Below are 19,216 nucleotides of genomic sequence, written 5' to 3' on the forward strand. Positions count from 1 at the left end.
GAAATGGGCCAAATGACAATTTTTCTCAAGCAAAATATTTCAATAACAGTTGGGTCTAGAGCAGTGGTTCTCAACCTACCCTTCCCACTCACATCCCACCTTCAGCAATCCCTCACCAATCACAGAGCTCTAATGGCATAGGGATTGCTGAAGGTGGAATGTGAGGTTTTTTTTTTAAAAAAAAGGTTGCCCATCCCTGTAGGTTAATGACAAAAGAAATCAAAGGGAATTGATGGGCATGTATGAAAGGTGACAAGTTTTATGAATTGCTGGACTTTGGACTAATGCTGCCTGGCATGTTGGGTAGTTTGGAATTTTCTGGTTTTATTTAATATTTAAGCATCTGGCATTTTATGATTTTTTTTTGTATGTTCCAGGGATACAGGAAAATGAAGGAAATGGAGGTGGGGAGTAGGTGAGATTGCACTTCTGGGAGTCAGCATGGACCTGAAGGGCCAATCCGCCTCCTTTGCCTCATTACAAGATAGGACATATCAGGAACATAGTGAAAATATACCTGAAAGTTAGCAAGCAAGTACAATATTGTCAAATGCATTTTTCTACCAAAATTATCCTTTAAATGTTCTTTTATTTACAAAAAATACTTCCACAATATAGTTTCCCAATTGATAAGTTCCGATAATTACCTGAGCAGCTCCAGCTGTCTCAACAGACTTTCCCTCTCCTTTTGCATATTCTTTGACACTTGCAGAACATCCCTGTTTAGAAACAAAGGCTTACATTTCAAAATTGAATTGTGTTTGGCAGATGAGGTTCATCTTGGCCACTGAGACAAGCCATTGGAGCCATGCTACGTAGCAAAGACGGACATTAGAAGTGTAAAACCAGGATTAGTCTTTTATTGGTAGTTTCACTCACCAATAGAAATAGCTACAATTTAACAACTAATAGGAGCCATTCCCCTTACATTTGCTCTCCTGACTTCAGGCACACATCATTGTGGTAACTTCTTTACCAGCATGATGGCTGTACAGGAAATAAAAGGTAGAACCTGGGTCTTTTTCCATCTGCATGCCCACTCAATGCTGTACAAGTTGCTAACAAATGGGACAACTATCGAAATTTCAGAAGCACTGGTGCAGAGAAGTCCATTTACACATAGGAGCAGTGGATGAATAGCTGTCACAAGTGCAACGTTATGAACAGAGCTTCCAAGAGAAGTTTCAAAGCTTTGAGGAAACTGAACTATTCAGAACAATAAACGATAACAATTGTTAATTCTTGTAGGTGGCATTGAATATCATGTCTGGAGGAAACTTGGAATGCAGCAAATCACAAGCTAGAGAGTTGTCAACCTCTCGGCTGTCATCACTTATGACAACACTTTGTGGCAGAATTAGAAGTTTTCCAAAAGGAAGTGCAGAGTTCATCAATTTTATTTTGATGTTTCTTAAGGCTGACGATGAAGTATATCCACACAAAGAGGATTATCAGTGAGCCACCAAAAGCAAAGCCAAGCTCATTTATTCTCAACACAAGCAACTCTTTATTCGTCCAACCAGCTGCCTCTAATTATCACAATGTATCCCCTCATTATTTTATCAAAGCCTGTTCATTCCTTTACGTATTACAAGTTCTTAACTTTTGTGGCTACCTAAGCTAATGTTAATGTCTCCATTGTTTTACACCAGCAAGTCAATGTTTGCTGCCATTCTCAGATGCCCCAGACATAAAAACACATGCATGCCATTTTGGATTGAAGTCTTCTGTGTGTTCTCCATCCAGTAGGAATGCAGAGTATTTAAATACTCTATATTCTGAGCAGTTAATCATCTGGCACTAACCCACAACCGCGCAATATGCGCCCAACAAGATCCTATGGTGATTGACAGGAACAATTCATTAATTTGGAGATTGAGGAGACATTAGTTTGAGACTGGCTCATGAGCACCAGGTATGGAAACCAGGATTCAATTCGATAGGGTGCTGAGGGCAAGAAGAGCTCCCAAAGGGTGGGGTTGCTGGCTGGAAGCTTCCTAATCGTATTGTAGGTTTGGATCTCAAGCTTGGGTTGCTTATAATTTGAACTGGAGTTTGTGCAGCTGCAGAAGGACTTGGAGCAAATCCATGGGCTCTCAGTGTCGCTGAAGGGACTCTCTTGCTTCAATTGTTAGGGGAATAAAGGCAATGCTCGTGGCAACTCTTTGTCTACCAGTTGAACTATATCATGTACATTACATTTTTATTGTATTATTACAGGAACCTTTGAACCTTTCATAATTTGCAACACTGAAAGACTCTTCCATAATACCTTTAAAGTTTTCATGAACCAAAGAAAAGGATATCTATACGTTCTGCAATATTGCTGGCCAACTCCGGATAGTTCCCTCTGTGGCAATCGGAATCCAATGATTTGAGACGGCACGGTTAGCTGAGCAGTTAGCAGAATGCTGTTACAGCACCAGCAATTGGGATTTGAATCCGGCGCCATCTGTACGGAGTTTATACCTTCTCCCCAAGACTGCGCGGGTCTTCTCCGGGTTCTGATTTCCTCGCACCCTTCCAAATGTACCAGTGTTGTAAGTTAGGTGCCAGAGACTCAAGGACTGAAAGGGCCTGTTACCATGCTATATGTCCAAATTAAAAGATTTGTCTCCTGTCTCCTCATCATTAATTGATGCAATAACCAGGGGTTTATGGAACTACATGTATAATCACTCCAACATACTGTTATTTGAATAAATCAGATGGCATTCCTGGAGGCTCAATCAATTTTAAAATTGAAGATAAATCCTTAAAACATAGACTTGATAAACTATAGTTGGTAAGTTGAGATATTGTGCTTACATTTAATAAGAAATCCACTATAGATGAGATTATTAAATCTTTTCCTTCTAATATGTGAATTATTCTTCCATTATCACCCTAATGCTAAATTCATTTCCAATATCTTTACAGACCTTCAGCTCACTGTTTTATATACCAACCATAATACCAATATTAAACATGATCAAGCTGGTTTCTCAGCCAGCAAGGATACATTAAACATGAGCTGTATATTTGAAATGATGGAGAAAAACGGTATATGTCAACATATAACACAACTGGTATATAAGGGTGTCAGCATATAACACAACTGATATAGAAGACGACTCCAGAATTTCCACTTAAATTGTAGGTTTTGAACTGTACTCGCTGTATTAGACAACCCCAAGGCTGGCACTGACTGCTGAGAGCATACTGCCCTAAATGTCATTTACCATCCATCCCACTGACCCGTGGAGTGATGCTGTCTCAATATTTGTAAAACAAATTACCCAGTAAAGGTTTACATTTTATTAGCATATTTTAAAATAAACTACCATCGGTTCCTTTAACAGGCTGCTTCAACCTGTGCAGAGGCAATGGCAGTGGGTCTGGCAGATGGACTCCACAGAGGAGACCTGTTCGTCAGCTGTTGCAAATGGTTTCTGGTGTATGCTGTTAGCTTTGCTTGCTGTGCTGATATTTTAAGGTATATTATAATGCATTTTTATGATTTTAATATAACTACTATTAATCCAGCTTCCCAAACACAAGTTTTGGTAGAAAAATATTTAGTGGTACAACCATAGGAGTTAAGCAGCGTTTTATGCTGTTCTCCATCACCTTGGGGTCACACAATATTATGGTTTGGATTTTAAACTTGGGTATAAGATGATCCCTGGATTTGGGGTGACATTTTTTAAAATCCAAATACGGTCTTATATGCCAACATATACAGTACATATTATGGATAGAAGCAGCCATTCAACTTGGCTGGTATTTACATGTTTCAGACAATTAATTAAATTGATCTTTCATTTCTTACAAAAGCAGAATGAATCTAGCTCCAATCACCAATATCCACAGCTTGATCAGCTTCAAAGAAAGTATGTGCAATTGTCTTCTTATTAAAATAGGGACCATCTTTAGCTTTGACAAGCCCTTTCCTTTTTTAAAAAAAAAACACCTAAGGTGACAAAGAATACTTAGGTATAAACATGCAGCAAGACACGACATCAGCATTCACTGGCCCCAATATAATAAATAATATGTGAAATTAATGTCAGCAAAGATACAATTTTCATAGCAAATATTTACATTGCATTGTCATCCACATCTATTGGCATTGCCTTTTGTCATAACATCCCGACAAAATCCCCAAACATTCCATTACTCTTGGAAAATATCCTAAATACTTAAAATGATCAACAGGGTTCAAACCTACTGCGGTAATATCCCTGGTATCCAGAATTCAAGCAACTGGAAACCCCAAGCAACCAGCAAAGAGAAAGACTGAGGAAATAAATAAATTTGGGGGGGGGTGGGGCGTGGGAATGAATAAGAACTAATAAAAATTTCAATAAAAATGCAAAAGTAAATGATCTCTGAAGCAACACACAGCCCCTTGATGAAGATGGGAGCAAACATTCAGCCAGCAGAGCGCCCCGGTCATGCCCCATCCGCAGTGGCTGTTGGAATAAAATGGTGGCGCCCAGGATGAGGGGCTGGCCGATGCCACTCGCTACTGGAGCGACTTTCCCTGCCTAGTAAGAGTCTTTATTATTAAGTATTTTAGTAAAGCTTCATCTATGACTTGGTGGGGGGGTTAAGTATGATAGCGGTAGTTAGTGTAGCAGTTAGTGCAACGCAGTTACAGCGCCAGTGACCGGGGTTGAATTTAAATTTTGTAAGTTACGGTAATTACCCGATTAAAATGAACTTTACATAATTAAAGACTTCAGTACTCATTTTTTTTTCCAAATTAGTTTACATTGCACTGCCTTTTGTCTTTTAAACTGTTTATTCTTAATGCAGATGTATTAGTAGATGATTGTAAGATGTGTTTCAGACAACTGGAAAATTTGGATCTATGACATCTGCAATATCCATAGGTGCCAGATACTGGGGGCTTTACTGTATTTTGCTCTGCACTATAAGCTTCCTGGGTGGGGTGTGAGCGCTCCAATGGATGTTGAGGATGGAGCGGAGACAACGCTGGTGGAAGCGTTCTAGGAGCCGTAGGTGGTGCCGGTAGAGGACCCATGATTCGGAGCCGAACAGGAGTGTGGGTATGACAACGGCTCTGTATACGCTTATCTTTGTGAGGTTTTTCAGTTGGTTGTTTTTCCAGACTCTTTTGTGTAGTCTTCCAAAGGCGCTATTTGCCTTGGCGAGTCTGTTGTCTATCTCATTGTCGATCCTTGCATCTGATGAAATGGTGCAGCCGAGATAGGTAAACTGGTTGACCGTTTTGAGTTTTGTCGAGGTACTCGAGATGGCAGAGGTCGACAGCATCGAGTCCACGCTGCTGAAGATCCAGCTGCGCTGGATGGGTCACGTCTCCAGAATGGAGGACCATCGCCTTCCCAAGATCGTATTATATGGCGAGCTCTCCACTGGCCACCGTGACAGAGGTACACCAAAGAAAAGGTACAAGGACTGCCTAAAGAAATCTCTTGGTGCCTGCCACATTGACCACCGCCAGTGGGCTGATAACGCCTCAAACCGTGCATCTTGGCGCCTCACAGTTTGGCGGGCAGCAGCCTCCTTTGAAGAAGACCGCAGAGCCCACCTCACTGACAAAAGGCAAAGGAGGAAAAACCCAACACCCAACCCCAACCAACCAATTTTCCCTTGCAACCGCTGCAATCGTGTCTGCCTGTCCCGCATCGGACTGGTCAGCCACAAACGAGCCTGCAGCTGACGTGGACTTTTTACCCCCTCCATAAATCTTCGTCCGCGAAGCCAAGCCAAAGAAAAAGAAGATAAGCTTCCTGGGTAGAGGCACATCGTTCTGAATGAGGAATCTATCTGAACCAGCAGAGGGAAGACTGCTCAAACAGGCTGGAAAATGAGAGAGTAAAGATTTTTTTCCCCCTCTGGGCCTATTATTTATAGTCTATTTACCAATCAAATACTATTTTAATGGGTGGTAACACACATGTAAATGAATCAAATATTGGCTGAAGATTGGTCTTTCCAATTACCAGTGGTGGAAAATTGCACCCAGGATCTGTTCCTGGGGTTGTGGGCTGAGTCGCCAACTCTGGCTGCGTGCACTTCAGGGGGTTTTGTCTCATGATGATCTCCGGCCAATCGGTACTGTTGTGTATGAATCACCACTGATCACCTTAGGATCCAACACAAATGTTGTACCTTGAATGGATGACTCCTGGCTGTCAAATAACCTTTTATTTTTGAGAATCAATACTTAAATAATAAGGATTTAGATCAGATACTGTGAATATTATCTATATCGGCACTAGGATAACTGAATAATTTATTGCCTCTATTTAATTCAATCAAGATACAATTGTGGTGGTGTTTTTAGTTTGTTTTTTTTTTAAAACTCTACAAAACCTAAGAACCTGTTCAGCACCAGCACATAGAATTTTGGGGTATATAAACATTTTGTTTAATGCTCTTACAAGTTTTCTCCCTGCGTTTTCTGCCAGAGGTGACCTGGACTTTTTTTTCCCCCCAGTTCCAAGATATTCCTGCGTTATCCCAGGCAGCCAACTGAAAGGGAGGAGGGTGCAAGAAGATAAACTAGGCCCAGGGGTAGGTTTCCTAGCTCTTCAAGCTACCTCACCACTCAATATGATCATAATTGCTCTACCTCAGACCTGAACCTCTACCCCAGACCTGAACCTCTACCCCAGACCTGAACCTCTACCCCAGACCTGAACCTCTACCCCAGACCTGAACCTCTACCCCAGACCTGAACCTCTACCCCAGACCTGAACCTCTACCCCAGACCTGAACCTCTACCCCAGACCTGAACCGTTCTTCTGTGCCAGTTGCTCATTGTCCTCAATTCCCCAATCTTTTAAATTGTATATACCTCCACCTTAAATGTTTCTAATGAACACTCCTTTGCAACTCTCTGGGGTAGGGGATGTCGGAGAGTCATCAGCATTTCCAAAAGTAAATTTCTGTGCACCTGCATTTTAAACAGTACAAAATGCAAGGAAAATTTGGGATTTAATTTGATCCCAATGACTTAATAATTCTTTAGAAGCCCGTGCCTACCTGGCTTTCTTCTGATGTTCATTTCGGTGCTCTTCCTGAAGAAGTTGGAAGTTATAGCGAGTGGTGTCCAAGTCATGCATCGTCCTGTCCAGCTGTTCCTGCAGCTCCTCATTCATACATCTCAGCCTCTCATTCTGTATCCTGACATCTGTCTGCTCACAGTTGAACTCCTCAAATTGTTGTTCTAGCTGTCAATGTGATCAATCAAGCATGAAATTGCAAGATCCTTTACATGAATGTGGAAGAGTTTAATGTCACCCATCTTTCCCTTTACCCCCATCCCCAATCCCAACCACTGAACCACTTCCCACTTGCTGATCCCCAATCTGGTCTGAGTTAGTTTTGGAAATGACCACGAACGCATCAAACTTTGGATCTGAACTGTGTGAAATAGTTGAGTTCATTGGATGGTACAGCTTTTGGCTTCCATCCTCAGGTATTTAATCTTGAAAATACTGTAAGTAACACGAGCTTCCCGGTTTCATGAATTAATAATTCTACATTCCTGCACAAAAGTATTTTGTGGTTAATTGTGCAAGTGATCCAATCCATGATTATTTACAAAATGCTTCCAGTGATACACACAATACTCAGTAATTGAACTACCATCGGCCTTGATGTATTGTTGAATAGTGTTCTTCATAAATTCAATGGATTCCTCATTCCTCACTAGATTTCTGCATGAGGTTCATTCCCTACATTGGGGGTTGAGTGGCTGCCCTGCAAAGGCAACGAAGAAGGGTTTCATCAAACATTCCATCCTGTTTGAGAGACATTAAACCAGTTCTGAACGCCAGTTGAACATCACTTCAAGTTCAGTTTTTAAGTTCATTGTCATGTGCTAAGGAACAGTAAGAAAGTTTATTTTGTGAGCAGCAAAGCTCATCACAGTGCAAGATGCAGAGCGACAGAGAGAAATGAGTTAAGTAATAACATCACAGTGCAAGATGCAGAGCGACAGAGAGAAATGAGTTAAGTAATAGAAGGGCAAATTTATGTTACTGGTGCGAGGTTCATTCGGGACAGGGAGGTTTCTTGTTGACTGAATTTGCCTCCACCTCACTCCCCCCCCCCACCTAAAAACTCTAAACAATAACCTGACCCACGAGTAATCTGTATGAAAGATTACAGGATCAGGCTTGTGGTTGCACACAGAAAGTGAAAACTACTTTTAGTTTGCTACTGTAGAAAAATGATGAGAAAGAGCTACAATATCCCCAGGGATATGTGTTAACTGAGTGATTCTCCAAGCTTTTATCACAAGAAAATAGAACAAAATGAATCCCAGATGATACAAGGTTATCTAATCTCATGATATTGCCATTGGTGCTAGAAATACTGTGGACATCACTTCTAAAAAAATTAAAGTTAAAACAGCACTTAAAACTTTCTGCCATTTAATTTCATGACTAAGCTTCCTCTAAGGTTATAATTTCAAGACTAACCTTTCTCTTGTGGAGAGGGTGAGCAAATTTAAGTTCCTTGGAGTCACTACCTCGCAGGATCTTTCTTGGACCCACACACTAATGGCATCGTAAAGAAAGCATGTCAGCCCCCCTACTTCCTCAGGAGTTTGCGGAGGTTTGGTACGACATTAGAAACCCTGGCAAATTTCTACTGAGGTGTGGTGGAAAGTGTGCTGACCGACTGCATCACTGTCTCATACACAGACACCATTGCCCCCGAGCGTAAAGCCCTGCAAAAGGTAGTGGACACAACCCCTTCCCACCATCGAGAACATCTACGGGAAACTCTGCCATCAGAGAGCACCAGCAATCCACACCACCCAGCACATGCTCTGTTCTCACTGCTACCATCGGGAAAGACGTACAAGTCCAACAAGACTCACACCACCAGGTTCAGGAACAGCTGTAACCCTCCACTATCAGACTCCTCAACAACAAACTCAATCAGATTCATTTAAGGACTCTTACTTGTTTGTTTTATTTTCCTCTCTGTATTGCTTAGTTGTTTACATTTATTTATTTGTTTACATGTGTACATAGTGTACAGTTTTTTGCACTACCAATAAGTGGTAATTCTGCCTGGCCCACAGGAAAAAGAATCCCAGGGTTGTACATGATGTTGTGCATGTACTCTGACAGTAAATCTGAAATCAAATCGAATCTACAGCACCAACTCAACATCATTCGATTGTCTTAGCATTCCTTGGCAGGTGAAAATGTTAATGCACCCATGCATGGATTTTTAGCTCAAACATCTTCAATCAAGGATCATAGTTTGACAAAATGATCCCTCTGCTGCTCCCCAACGCAACCTTTTTCCCTTCTGGCCTCTGACCAGTCCTGCCTTCGGCTCTCCAAACCACAAGATTTGCTCTTTGAAACTTTATCTCCTCAAAATCTTTCAGTCTGTCCAAGACTTCGGTCATTCCTTTGTTCAGAATCTTATTGCTTGCTTTGTGTTGGTTCCCTGAAGAGAGAGTTCCAATTTCCCACAGCTTCTCACCATGGACATTCTGGCCACGCATAGCACAGGAGAAATCTTCCTTTTTGAATGTGAACTGGCTCCATTTATTCCAGCTGTGCTGGAGAGGTATATGCTTCTGGTCATTTTAGTTTTTCGATTTACTCGAATTAAAAACAATAACTGACACCAAAATGATTTCTGGACAATGATGTAACATTAGGAAAATTCCAGATGTCATCAGCCTTGTGTTTACCATTGGCCAGAACAGAAACCGTTTGGCTACAAAATCAGATGAGATGCTGGAGGGTAGTGATGTACCTAACTCAAATCAGGATTACTTCCTACAGCACTAAAGATCATCATCTTTATCTAGCATAAAGTAGTTGGTTTGATTAGCAAATAATCAGCCAGTTCCACCCTTGGTGCACAGAGACCTTTGTCTGTCATCCATATGAAGCAATGTTTCAAGGCTTCTTCAACACTTAAGGGAAAGGAGAGCAAGTGCTCAGGAATATCACCATCGGCAAGTTCATTCCAAGTCACACATGACTTTGACCGGGAAATATACAACTGTTCCTTTATTGTCACTGGGTCAAAAATCATGGAATCTCTTAACTAACAATATCTTGACAGTGCTGCTCAATGCAAGGATTGCGGCAGATCATGACCATCTTCTCAAAATCAATTAGGACTACGTAATAAATGCTGCCACCAACGTGAAAGTACAAAAGGACTCACAATTGAATATGGAACCAGTAACTCAGTCTGATGAGAGTCCATTCAGCTAATACTTAACTTCACAATATTATTTCTATGAAGGTTTTCTCAGTGATCTAGATACAGGCTATTTGGATAGCAGATTGGACCATCACTTGCAGAAGTCTTAATTGACTGTGAACCAGAGAGATTGAGTGAAGGCCCAGCATTAATGTTGAATAGACCACCTTCCTGTTGACGAGTGATCAACATTCAGAACTGACTTCTGAGTGGAATATACGAGAGTTGGTGCAATTAAGGAGAAAACTGGATGACATAATAAGGAATTAGCCAATTCCATTGCTTTATCTGTCTAATAAACCTTTTTAAAATACCCAAGCATTCTCACTTTGCTGTATTGTGCATTCTTTCTCTATCCAAACTGAGAAACCTATTAGTTCCAATGCAATTGCCTCTACCCGTCTAACCAACATTTGGCTGACTTCAGAGCAGATCTCCCAAGAACATCAAAATCAAGGCAGCCTGGCTGGCAAATAGCTTCCTCCCACTGGCATGTAGGATTGATAAACAATATCCTACAACCTTGAGCCTCTTCTAAATGAAACCAAGTAAATTGTTAGCATATTTATTTTGTACTATGTTTTCCTGTATGTATGTATGTGAGTATTATGTGTGTGCACCGTAGTCCAGAGAAACAGTTTCATCTCGTTGTATATGTGCAGTCAGATGATAAGAAACTTGAACATTAACTTACACATGCAAAGTCTAAATATGAACATTTAGCAAATAGGTAAATGAGTTAAAATGTGAAAAATTTTCTTGTGTCTTGCAAAAAAAACCCAAATATTGTATTCTTTAGAATTTAAATCTACTCTCATTTGATGCCTGCAAACTAGGTGAAGATCCTTTTCCTTCATCCATTATTCTGACAGTTGTCACATCAACTCCTGCTTCATTGGTATTTTCCCTGATGCTGTACTGTACCTGTTGATTAATAATTGCACCAAAGGGCTCTTAACTGATGTTAATTTCTTAGCATTTATGGGCTCTAAAATGTGAATAAAGGAAATCTTTGCCTCTTATACAAATGGCCAGCGATTTCATTCTCACTCATAGCAGACAGTTTTAAATCAAGTCGTTTATTACGGCTGAAGACAATCTATTTGATACAAGGCTCAGACTCTTATTGGGAAACAAAATCTGGAAAGAATTGCTGGAGGAACTCAGCACTTATGACAATGTCCTTGGGTAGAAATGGTCAGTCAGTGTTTCAGATCTGGATCCTTTATCAAGACTAAAGGGAAAGGGCTGACATTAGGTAATATAAAGGGGAGAAATAAGCTGGGGGAGGAACCCAAAGGTTCAGGATTATAGGGCAGCAGGTGAGGGAGGTGATGTTACAGCCAGCAGTTTTTGACTTGCTATAACACTCTACATTTAACTTTGTTTTACTATTGTACTAACTGCTGTACTTTAAGTTTGAGCAGTACATATGACAAAGTCTCACACTTCATCTCAAGACATGACAATATACAATTTAATTCAATTCTGAGCAATACTCAGAATGTAAATACCTTTGGATTCTGGTTCTCCGTGTGTGTTTATATGTCTGTATATGTTTATTTTGTACACATTATGAATCAAGTTAAAAAATGTACCAAGCTTCAGTTTACAGCCCTGCACATGTGTACAATGAACCAGTCAGCTATGAATAGTTCCTCGTACTGGAAGTCTAGCAAGTGACAGGCAAACCAGAGGTTGCTTCTCGCTGAGAAAGCCACTGGTTTAGAAATGAAGACAAGCTTTTCCATGAGAGTTACAGCACTTTTATTTCAGTGAAGCCAGAAAATATACTATACACATACATAATGCATTCATTATTTTAACATATTTTCACAATAGTTATTAGTGAATTTGGAGTTCAGTAATAATTATTGTTGCACACGATGTGAAATAAAATGGATAACTGTTTCTAGTTTTAAATTTCTCGGTCACTCTTACGATCATCCCATGCCTGTAAGAAATGAAATCGAGTGGTGCTGAGAGTGCAGGTACACAATCATTTATCCGGACTTCTAAAATCCAGAAAGCTCCAAAAACCGGCATTTTTTTTCCTGGTGCTGGTACAGCGGAGGGAAAGAGAGAGAGAGCAGCGCGACTAGGTCAGGGAGGGGGGTGGAGAGACGGCAGTGCATCTCGGGTGGGCAGGGAGAGGAGAGAGAGATGGCAGCATGACTCGGGTGGGTGGGGGGAGGAGAGAGAGAGATGGCAGCATGACTCAGGTGGGCGGGGGGAGGAGAGAGATGGCAGCGTGACGGGTGGGCAGGGGGAGGAGAGAGACGGCAGCGTGATTCAGATGGGCGGGGGAAGAGGGATGGCACCACGACTCGGGCGGGCGAGCGGGCAGGGGGGAGATAGACGATAGCATGACTCAGGCAGGCGGGTGGGAAGAGAGACGGCAGCACAACTCGAGTGGGTGGGGAGGAGAGAGAGAGACGTCAGTGCGACTCGGGTGGTGGGGAGAGACGGCAGTGTGACTTAGGTGGGGGGGAGAGATGGCAGCGCGACTCGGGTGGGTGAGGGGGAGAGAGGTGCCAGCACGACAGGAAGGGAGTGGATATGGCAGCACAATTCAGGGGGGCTTAAATCTGGGACAACTGGCTTTTGTTCTGAAATCTGGAAAAATCCAAAATTCGGAGACACTGTCCCCCAAGGGTTCTGGATAAAGGATTGTGTACTTGCATTGCAATTGCATTGGACTGTCAATAGAGTTGGTAATTGTTTATATCTCTGATGTACATCTCTCCTCCACTTTCCTTCCTCCTGAAAATTGACTTGCGTCCCTCTCTCTTTTCCAATATGATGAAGGGTCACAGAACTGTACTGTTGATTTGCTCTTCTCTCACGGACACTGCCTTGATTGGCTGATCTTCCAGCATTTTTCCCATTTCTGTTGTCCGACTGCCTACGTCCTGCCTCTGTTTGCTATTTTGCGCAATCAAATCCAGAATCAGGGCCATGTGAATCAAACCTTCAGCTAACCCAGGAAAAGAGACTTCATAGCAAAGTAATTCAAGCGATCATTGAAAAGGCCAACATATTATTCCCAGCTTTGACTGTCATGAAAAAAATAAGCTCAACATCCAAACCTGAGCAACAAAAGTGGGAACAGATCAAATTATCATTGATAAAATATGTTACATGCAACTTCTCCCCCTACCTCCTCGCCAAACTAATTCTGAGGAAAATTATTCCAAAGAAAAACTGCATTAAATCGAGCAGTGGACCATCACAGAGTCACTTCCTACCTTCTTTTGCTGCAGAAGGATGTTTTCCAAGTCCTGTTCCTTCCTCTTCAGTTCCTTTTCCAGCTGATGGTTTCGTTCACTGTGCTTCCACACGTCCTGCAGAAAAAATGGCAGGAGCATTTATTTCTCATTAGGTTTGCCGGTTTCTTTGACATCACACAGCGAGCTATGACAAAACCATCTTCTGGCCTCTTCCCTTAGGAGGAGTTCTTGCACCTTGTTTCATTTGACCTCTGCTCTCATCTTGTTTAATAAATATTCTCTCCATTTCTCCTACCTTCCAGCAAAAGGGGATCAGCATCAGCTCTGTAACAATTTTTTTGTTTAAATTTAGACATACAGCACAGTAACAGGCCATTTTGACCCCCGAGTCTGTGCCACCCAATTTACACCCCATTAACTTACACCCCTAGTACACTTTGAATGGTGGGAGGAAACCGGAGCCCCCAGAGAAAGCCCATGCAGATATGGAGAGAACGCAAAAGTCCTTACAGTCAGCATGGGATTAAAAATGTTTTTTTCTCTCTCCTAACTGCCTCCTCCTTATACCAATGGAGGACAATAGTTGTCGTCCTTTGGATTTTTTGCCACGATATCTCAGCAAGAGACAATGGAGATTAGGCCCGCACTTCTTTGAATTGCACAATAGGTATTTAACACTCATCTGAGTGGTCAGGCAATGCTTTGATTTAATGTCACATCCAATATTTAGTATCTCCAGAAGTTCAGCACTCTGACTGAACTGTCATGTGGTCATTTCCAATGATTTTTTTTTCACACCCACGTATTCTCAATAAATTTCTGTTGCTGTAATTCTTATTTTTGAGCATTATATTTAGAAAAATAACATAGATTTGCATTTCCCTTTTCTTCCAAATGACTGGAGATACTGCAAAAGATCCCAGAACTACTTAAAGAAGGATTAGAATTAAACACCATCACTAGAAAATTAGCACTTTCCAACCAAGGGGTGAGGATGAAGAAGTCTTTGGTACCTGACAGTTTGGATCCTTCAAGTGCCTACAGAGAACCAGGTTTGTTTTCCTTCCCCCCACCCCCTTAACTTTTCTGTGGTTATGTTTTTTAAAAATTTCTATCCTTCTCTTTTACTTTTGCTTTTTCGTTTCTTTTGGGATGATTATTTTGGGGGTGAGGGGGTTGGTGGGATTTGTTTCGGGAATGCATAATTGATTTGGAATATGACTTATTTTCTGTTTTTTTTAATATTAATACATGTAGGGAAATTTAATTTTTTTTTTAAAAAAGTGTCTACACAGAGAGTGGTTTATACTGGGTACATTCTTCCAAATAGCCTTACTTTCTGGAGAAACACCAGCAGATTAGAAGATGGCCATAAGATCCAAAAGATTAAAGGGGGTTGGGAGAAAGCATAGGCTGATTCATGTTCATTAAATGGACAATTGTATGTATTAAGTAAACATTTGGAAAACTATTACCCAATCAGACAAAAATCAGCAGGACTTCATGAAGGGGACATCATGTCTGGCAAATTTATCAAAGTTTTTTGAGGAAGAATCAGTCTGATTTAAGCATTTGAGCATTTAAAAAGGAGGCCAATAGATCCAATATATTTTGCATTTCAAAATGCATTCACCTACTCAGTAGGTGGCTGAACAGGAAGGAACTCATGGAGTTGGTGATCATATGTTAATGCATGTAATATCAGATACTGGCAACTGCAACCAATGGGCTGCTGCATTGGTTTAAACTGGACAGTAGCTATTTATTGTATATATTGGTGATATAGAGGAAGGAAGCACATATATTGTGGATAGGCTTACAGAAATTCAAAATTGGAGGAGACCAGCTTGGAGGAGGATATAAATAGTTTAGGGATACTGGTAGACTGAGTGGACAAAAATTGGCAAATCAAGTATAATGTAGGAAAATGTGAAGTGGTTCACTCTGGAATGAGAAAATTGATTATTATGAGGGGAAAGACTGCAAAAAGCACAAGAGATTAGGGTCATACATCAAACACACAAAGCACAAGGAATTGGGGTTATACATCAATTACAGAGGGGATGGGATCCTCATTCATCAAACACACAAACCACAAGGGGTTGGGGTCCTCATTCATCCAACACAGGAAGCCAGCACACTGGCGCAGCAGTGGATGTTATAGAATGCAAGTTCATTGCCAGATTCATATGAAAAAGAAAGCAGAAATGGAGAATGCTCGGATTTATCCCACATTCCCAAGAATAACATTAAGTTACCTGATTCAATAATCTTTCTTTCTCTCTCTTAATCTGCTGCTCCATCTCCTCATACAGGCAATGTACCTCTCTGTCATGCTCGCACTCCTTCCTGGTAAAAAGAAAGGGAAAGTGCTTCAGTCAACAAACCAGAAACTTTGCTCACTGCAACAAAAGAGGACTGAACAAAATGATTCATCAGGGAATAACTTGCTCTCTATTTTGGATCAGAACAATTAGTGAGGAAGGAAGAATATAAACTTAATGTGGGTAAGCTCAAAAAAAGTTCAAAGTTTATGACTCTTTTCAAGTTCCTGACACCTTTGCAGGAAGTCGTACATGATGACAGTTTTCTCCCACCCTCTCAAGGAATATCATCAGACAACACCCATTCTTCACAGGGTCAGCCTCGTCAGTGGGTACTGAACACTCAGTCATGGGGCTTACGGAATGCTGGTTAGTGTTTGGTAACCAAGCCAGAGGGGAGAATTTAAAACAAAGCAAATGCATTCCCTCAGTTTTTTCAATTAAGATGGCCACGCTTTTATTGAAAGTTTGCCAGTGATTACCGCTTCAATGCTTGTTCCATGGTTTCTTTTTCCTGTTGCATCTCTTGGATTTGTGTTGAAACTTTGGCTAAGAACTGTTCAAAGTTAGCTAGCAGCTCTGGCTTCACTCTGCGGAGCCTGGCCCACAACTCCCTGACCTCGCTTTGACTGAAATGGAGGAGGAAAAAAGAGCATTTAAAATAAACATACCCCAGATAAAACATATTGTTCACTAATGATAAACTCGTAAGAATAATTAATATCAATATTGCAAGTTCTGAATCTCACCATAGAATATTCCATCAGGCTCTGTGATATGACTCATTCTTGTAAATGGACTGACGACTGATGTTTCAGGGAATGTTGACCTGACCAAGTCAATTAACAATAACATCTCCTTATCTTTCTTCAACTGATCTAAAATCAATTTTTCTTTGAAGGCTGACTGGCTTACTCAGGATTGTGCCAAATAAACTAAACAGTGAGTGGTCTCATGATGGTTCACCTTAGTCACAACATGAGCAACAGGAAACAAGATTAATTAAAGCTGAATGATTTTTTTAAAATATGGTACTGACAAACTCTGATTCTCTAACATAAAACTTGTTGCATGATATCCATTATTTAACCTGCTTTCTTAAGTTTATAGTACCATACCTGATTTTGCAGAAGCCTGGAAATTACTTCAAATAAAACACCATTTATTCTTCTTGAAGAAGATGGAAGGTCGAAGGGACCTAACTTTGCAGCAATAAGTTATTAAACATTTGGTGTCTGAATCTCACTACCTTAACGGTATTTATGTGGAACCTCTGTACTATCTGAGCTATGACTCATACGGTTCTCATAATTTTTTTCTCTCGAACATTAATCTCATGGAAATTGTGCCTCGAAACATTATTACGAGTATCAAGTTCAAGTTTATTATCATCTGATTGTACATATACAACCAAATAAAATGGTTTTTCTCCAGATCATGTTGCACACACTAACATACACAATATACAGCACATAATAATCACATATATATATATATATATATATATATAAAAAGATATTATATATATATATATATATATATATATATAAAAAGCGATAGCTTACAGCAGGGGTTCCCAACCTGGGGTACATGTACTCCCAGTGTTACATTTGCACTTTTCAGGAGGTACATTGGGTCGAAGAGAATAACCACTACTGTACAATACATGGTGTTGCAATCTGCAGTCAGATTGCACAATGTCGTGTTTTTTTTTATTCTTAATTTTTAGGGGTTCACAGGAACCTATAAAAATGCCCAAGAGGAACAAAAAGGTTGGGAACCCCTGGCTTACAGTCTATGAATGCACCAAAATTCTTACTTCCTTCAACCCCACAAGTCCATGATACACCAGCTAGAGTAATATAAATTAAATTACTACATGGAACCATGAGATAGAAGAGATAGAGAATATAAAAGGATAAATAAATACTGATAGTTGTCATTAGTTAATTACAGTTATGAGAGATAAAAATGGATACTGCAGCTAGATTCATAAAATACTTACTCCTCAAAGATCTGGGCAGCTCCAAGTTGTTCCATCATGAAACAGAATCTCTTCTCTTCTTCATCTGTGACAATATGCAGGCCTTCTAACCAGCCAGTTTCAAACGTTTCATCGTGCTTGGAGTTTTCTACCCTCTCTGTCGTTGACAATGCTTTGACGCCAATGAATTGTCCTGAATATTCAAGGAACATGCGGTACAATAAATTAAAGGCAAAGTTTTCACAATCGGTGAAACTACTGGAGCTCATGCATTAAAGAGAAAGAACGAGCAGCAGGAAGAGTGGTCATTAGTGATTATGTTAGCAGATTAGTAAATGAGAGGCCAAAGTTTAAATCCCACCATTGTTGTGAAACTTAAGTTCAATTAATATTCTGTAGTTCTTAAAAAGTGAAACTGGTCTGAGTGACAATCGTTGTTAAAAACTTATCTGCTCCACTAGAAATATCCGACTTTGGGTGATCTGGCATAGTTGTGACTCTAGTTTCACAGCATTATGGCTGATCTTAAAATTTTGGGGGGAGAGATAAATGCACAACTTAAGAATAGAAATGTCAGAAGATGGGTAGATTGAGCCCCAAAAAATTAATCCCCTACAACCCCCCACCTTCCCCCCTTCCCTAAACCACCTCCCTCTAATCTACCCCAAAGAAAGGAAAAAGGAAAAAAAGAAGGAGGAGATCACATAACATCAAAATTCGTCAGTTAATTAACGTGGTTTGGAGCAACACCACTAACATGCAGGAAGGGGATTTAATAATTCATGCCCATATAATCCAAATACGAGCTCCAAATGTTATGGTAAAAAAGATAATTAAATGTTATCTTTTCCAACAAAATACAAGACCTCAACTCCATATGCCAACTCTGAAAACTAAAATCGGTCTCATTTTTCCATGTAATTGCCAAATATTTTCTGGCCACAGCTAAAGCCAATCTCAAAAAAACGATTTGAAATCTATTTAATTTCAATTCTAAACTAATCATCTTAATATTACCCAATAAAAATATCACAGGATCTAATATAAATTTCCCTTTCAAAATAACTTCTAGAAATTCCTCAAGTTTATTCCAAAAGGGTTTCACTATTTCACATGAACAAATAGAATGTAGAAAAGAACCTACATCCTTATGACATCTAAAACATAAATCTGAAGAAATAAAATTATATTGCCTTAATTTTTCCGGTTAAATATAATTGATGAATAAAATTATAATGAACCAATCAATACCTTACATTTACGATTTTAGTCATATTATCCCTATATAAATTCATTGAATCATCCTGAGAAATACATATACCTAAATCTTTCTCCCATTTCAATCCAGATTTATGAATATCTGGCTTAAGCAGTTTATTCTATAGTAGAACATACATCTCAGATATAAATCCCTTCTTACATCCCTCAATAAGTAAAATTTCAAACTTAGATCA

At 40.1% G+C, this 19,216-nt stretch overlaps 1 protein-coding gene across 1 annotated transcript in view; it reads right to left on the minus strand.

The window, feature by feature from the left end:
- The window catches only part of cracr2b (calcium release activated channel regulator 2B), a 137,257-nt gene that overhangs the window by 41,064 nt on the left and 76,977 nt on the right, over positions 1-19,216 (minus strand). Inside the window, exons 4-9 of the mRNA XM_069896715.1 lie at positions 17,784-17,955; positions 16,261-16,407; positions 15,713-15,803; positions 13,473-13,568; positions 7,018-7,205; positions 648-719 (exon numbers count right to left, since the gene is read on the minus strand). Of these exons, the coding sequence (XP_069752816.1) occupies positions 648-719; positions 7,018-7,205; positions 13,473-13,568; positions 15,713-15,803; positions 16,261-16,407; positions 17,784-17,955 (766 nt within the window). The remainder of the gene's footprint in view (positions 1-647; positions 720-7,017; positions 7,206-13,472; positions 13,569-15,712; positions 15,804-16,260; positions 16,408-17,783; positions 17,956-19,216) is intronic.

Source organism: Narcine bancroftii, chromosome 1 (assembly GCF_036971445.1).
Source record: "Narcine bancroftii isolate sNarBan1 chromosome 1, sNarBan1.hap1, whole genome shotgun sequence".
In the NCBI taxonomy this organism is placed as follows: domain Eukaryota; kingdom Metazoa; phylum Chordata; class Chondrichthyes; order Torpediniformes; family Narcinidae; genus Narcine; species Narcine bancroftii.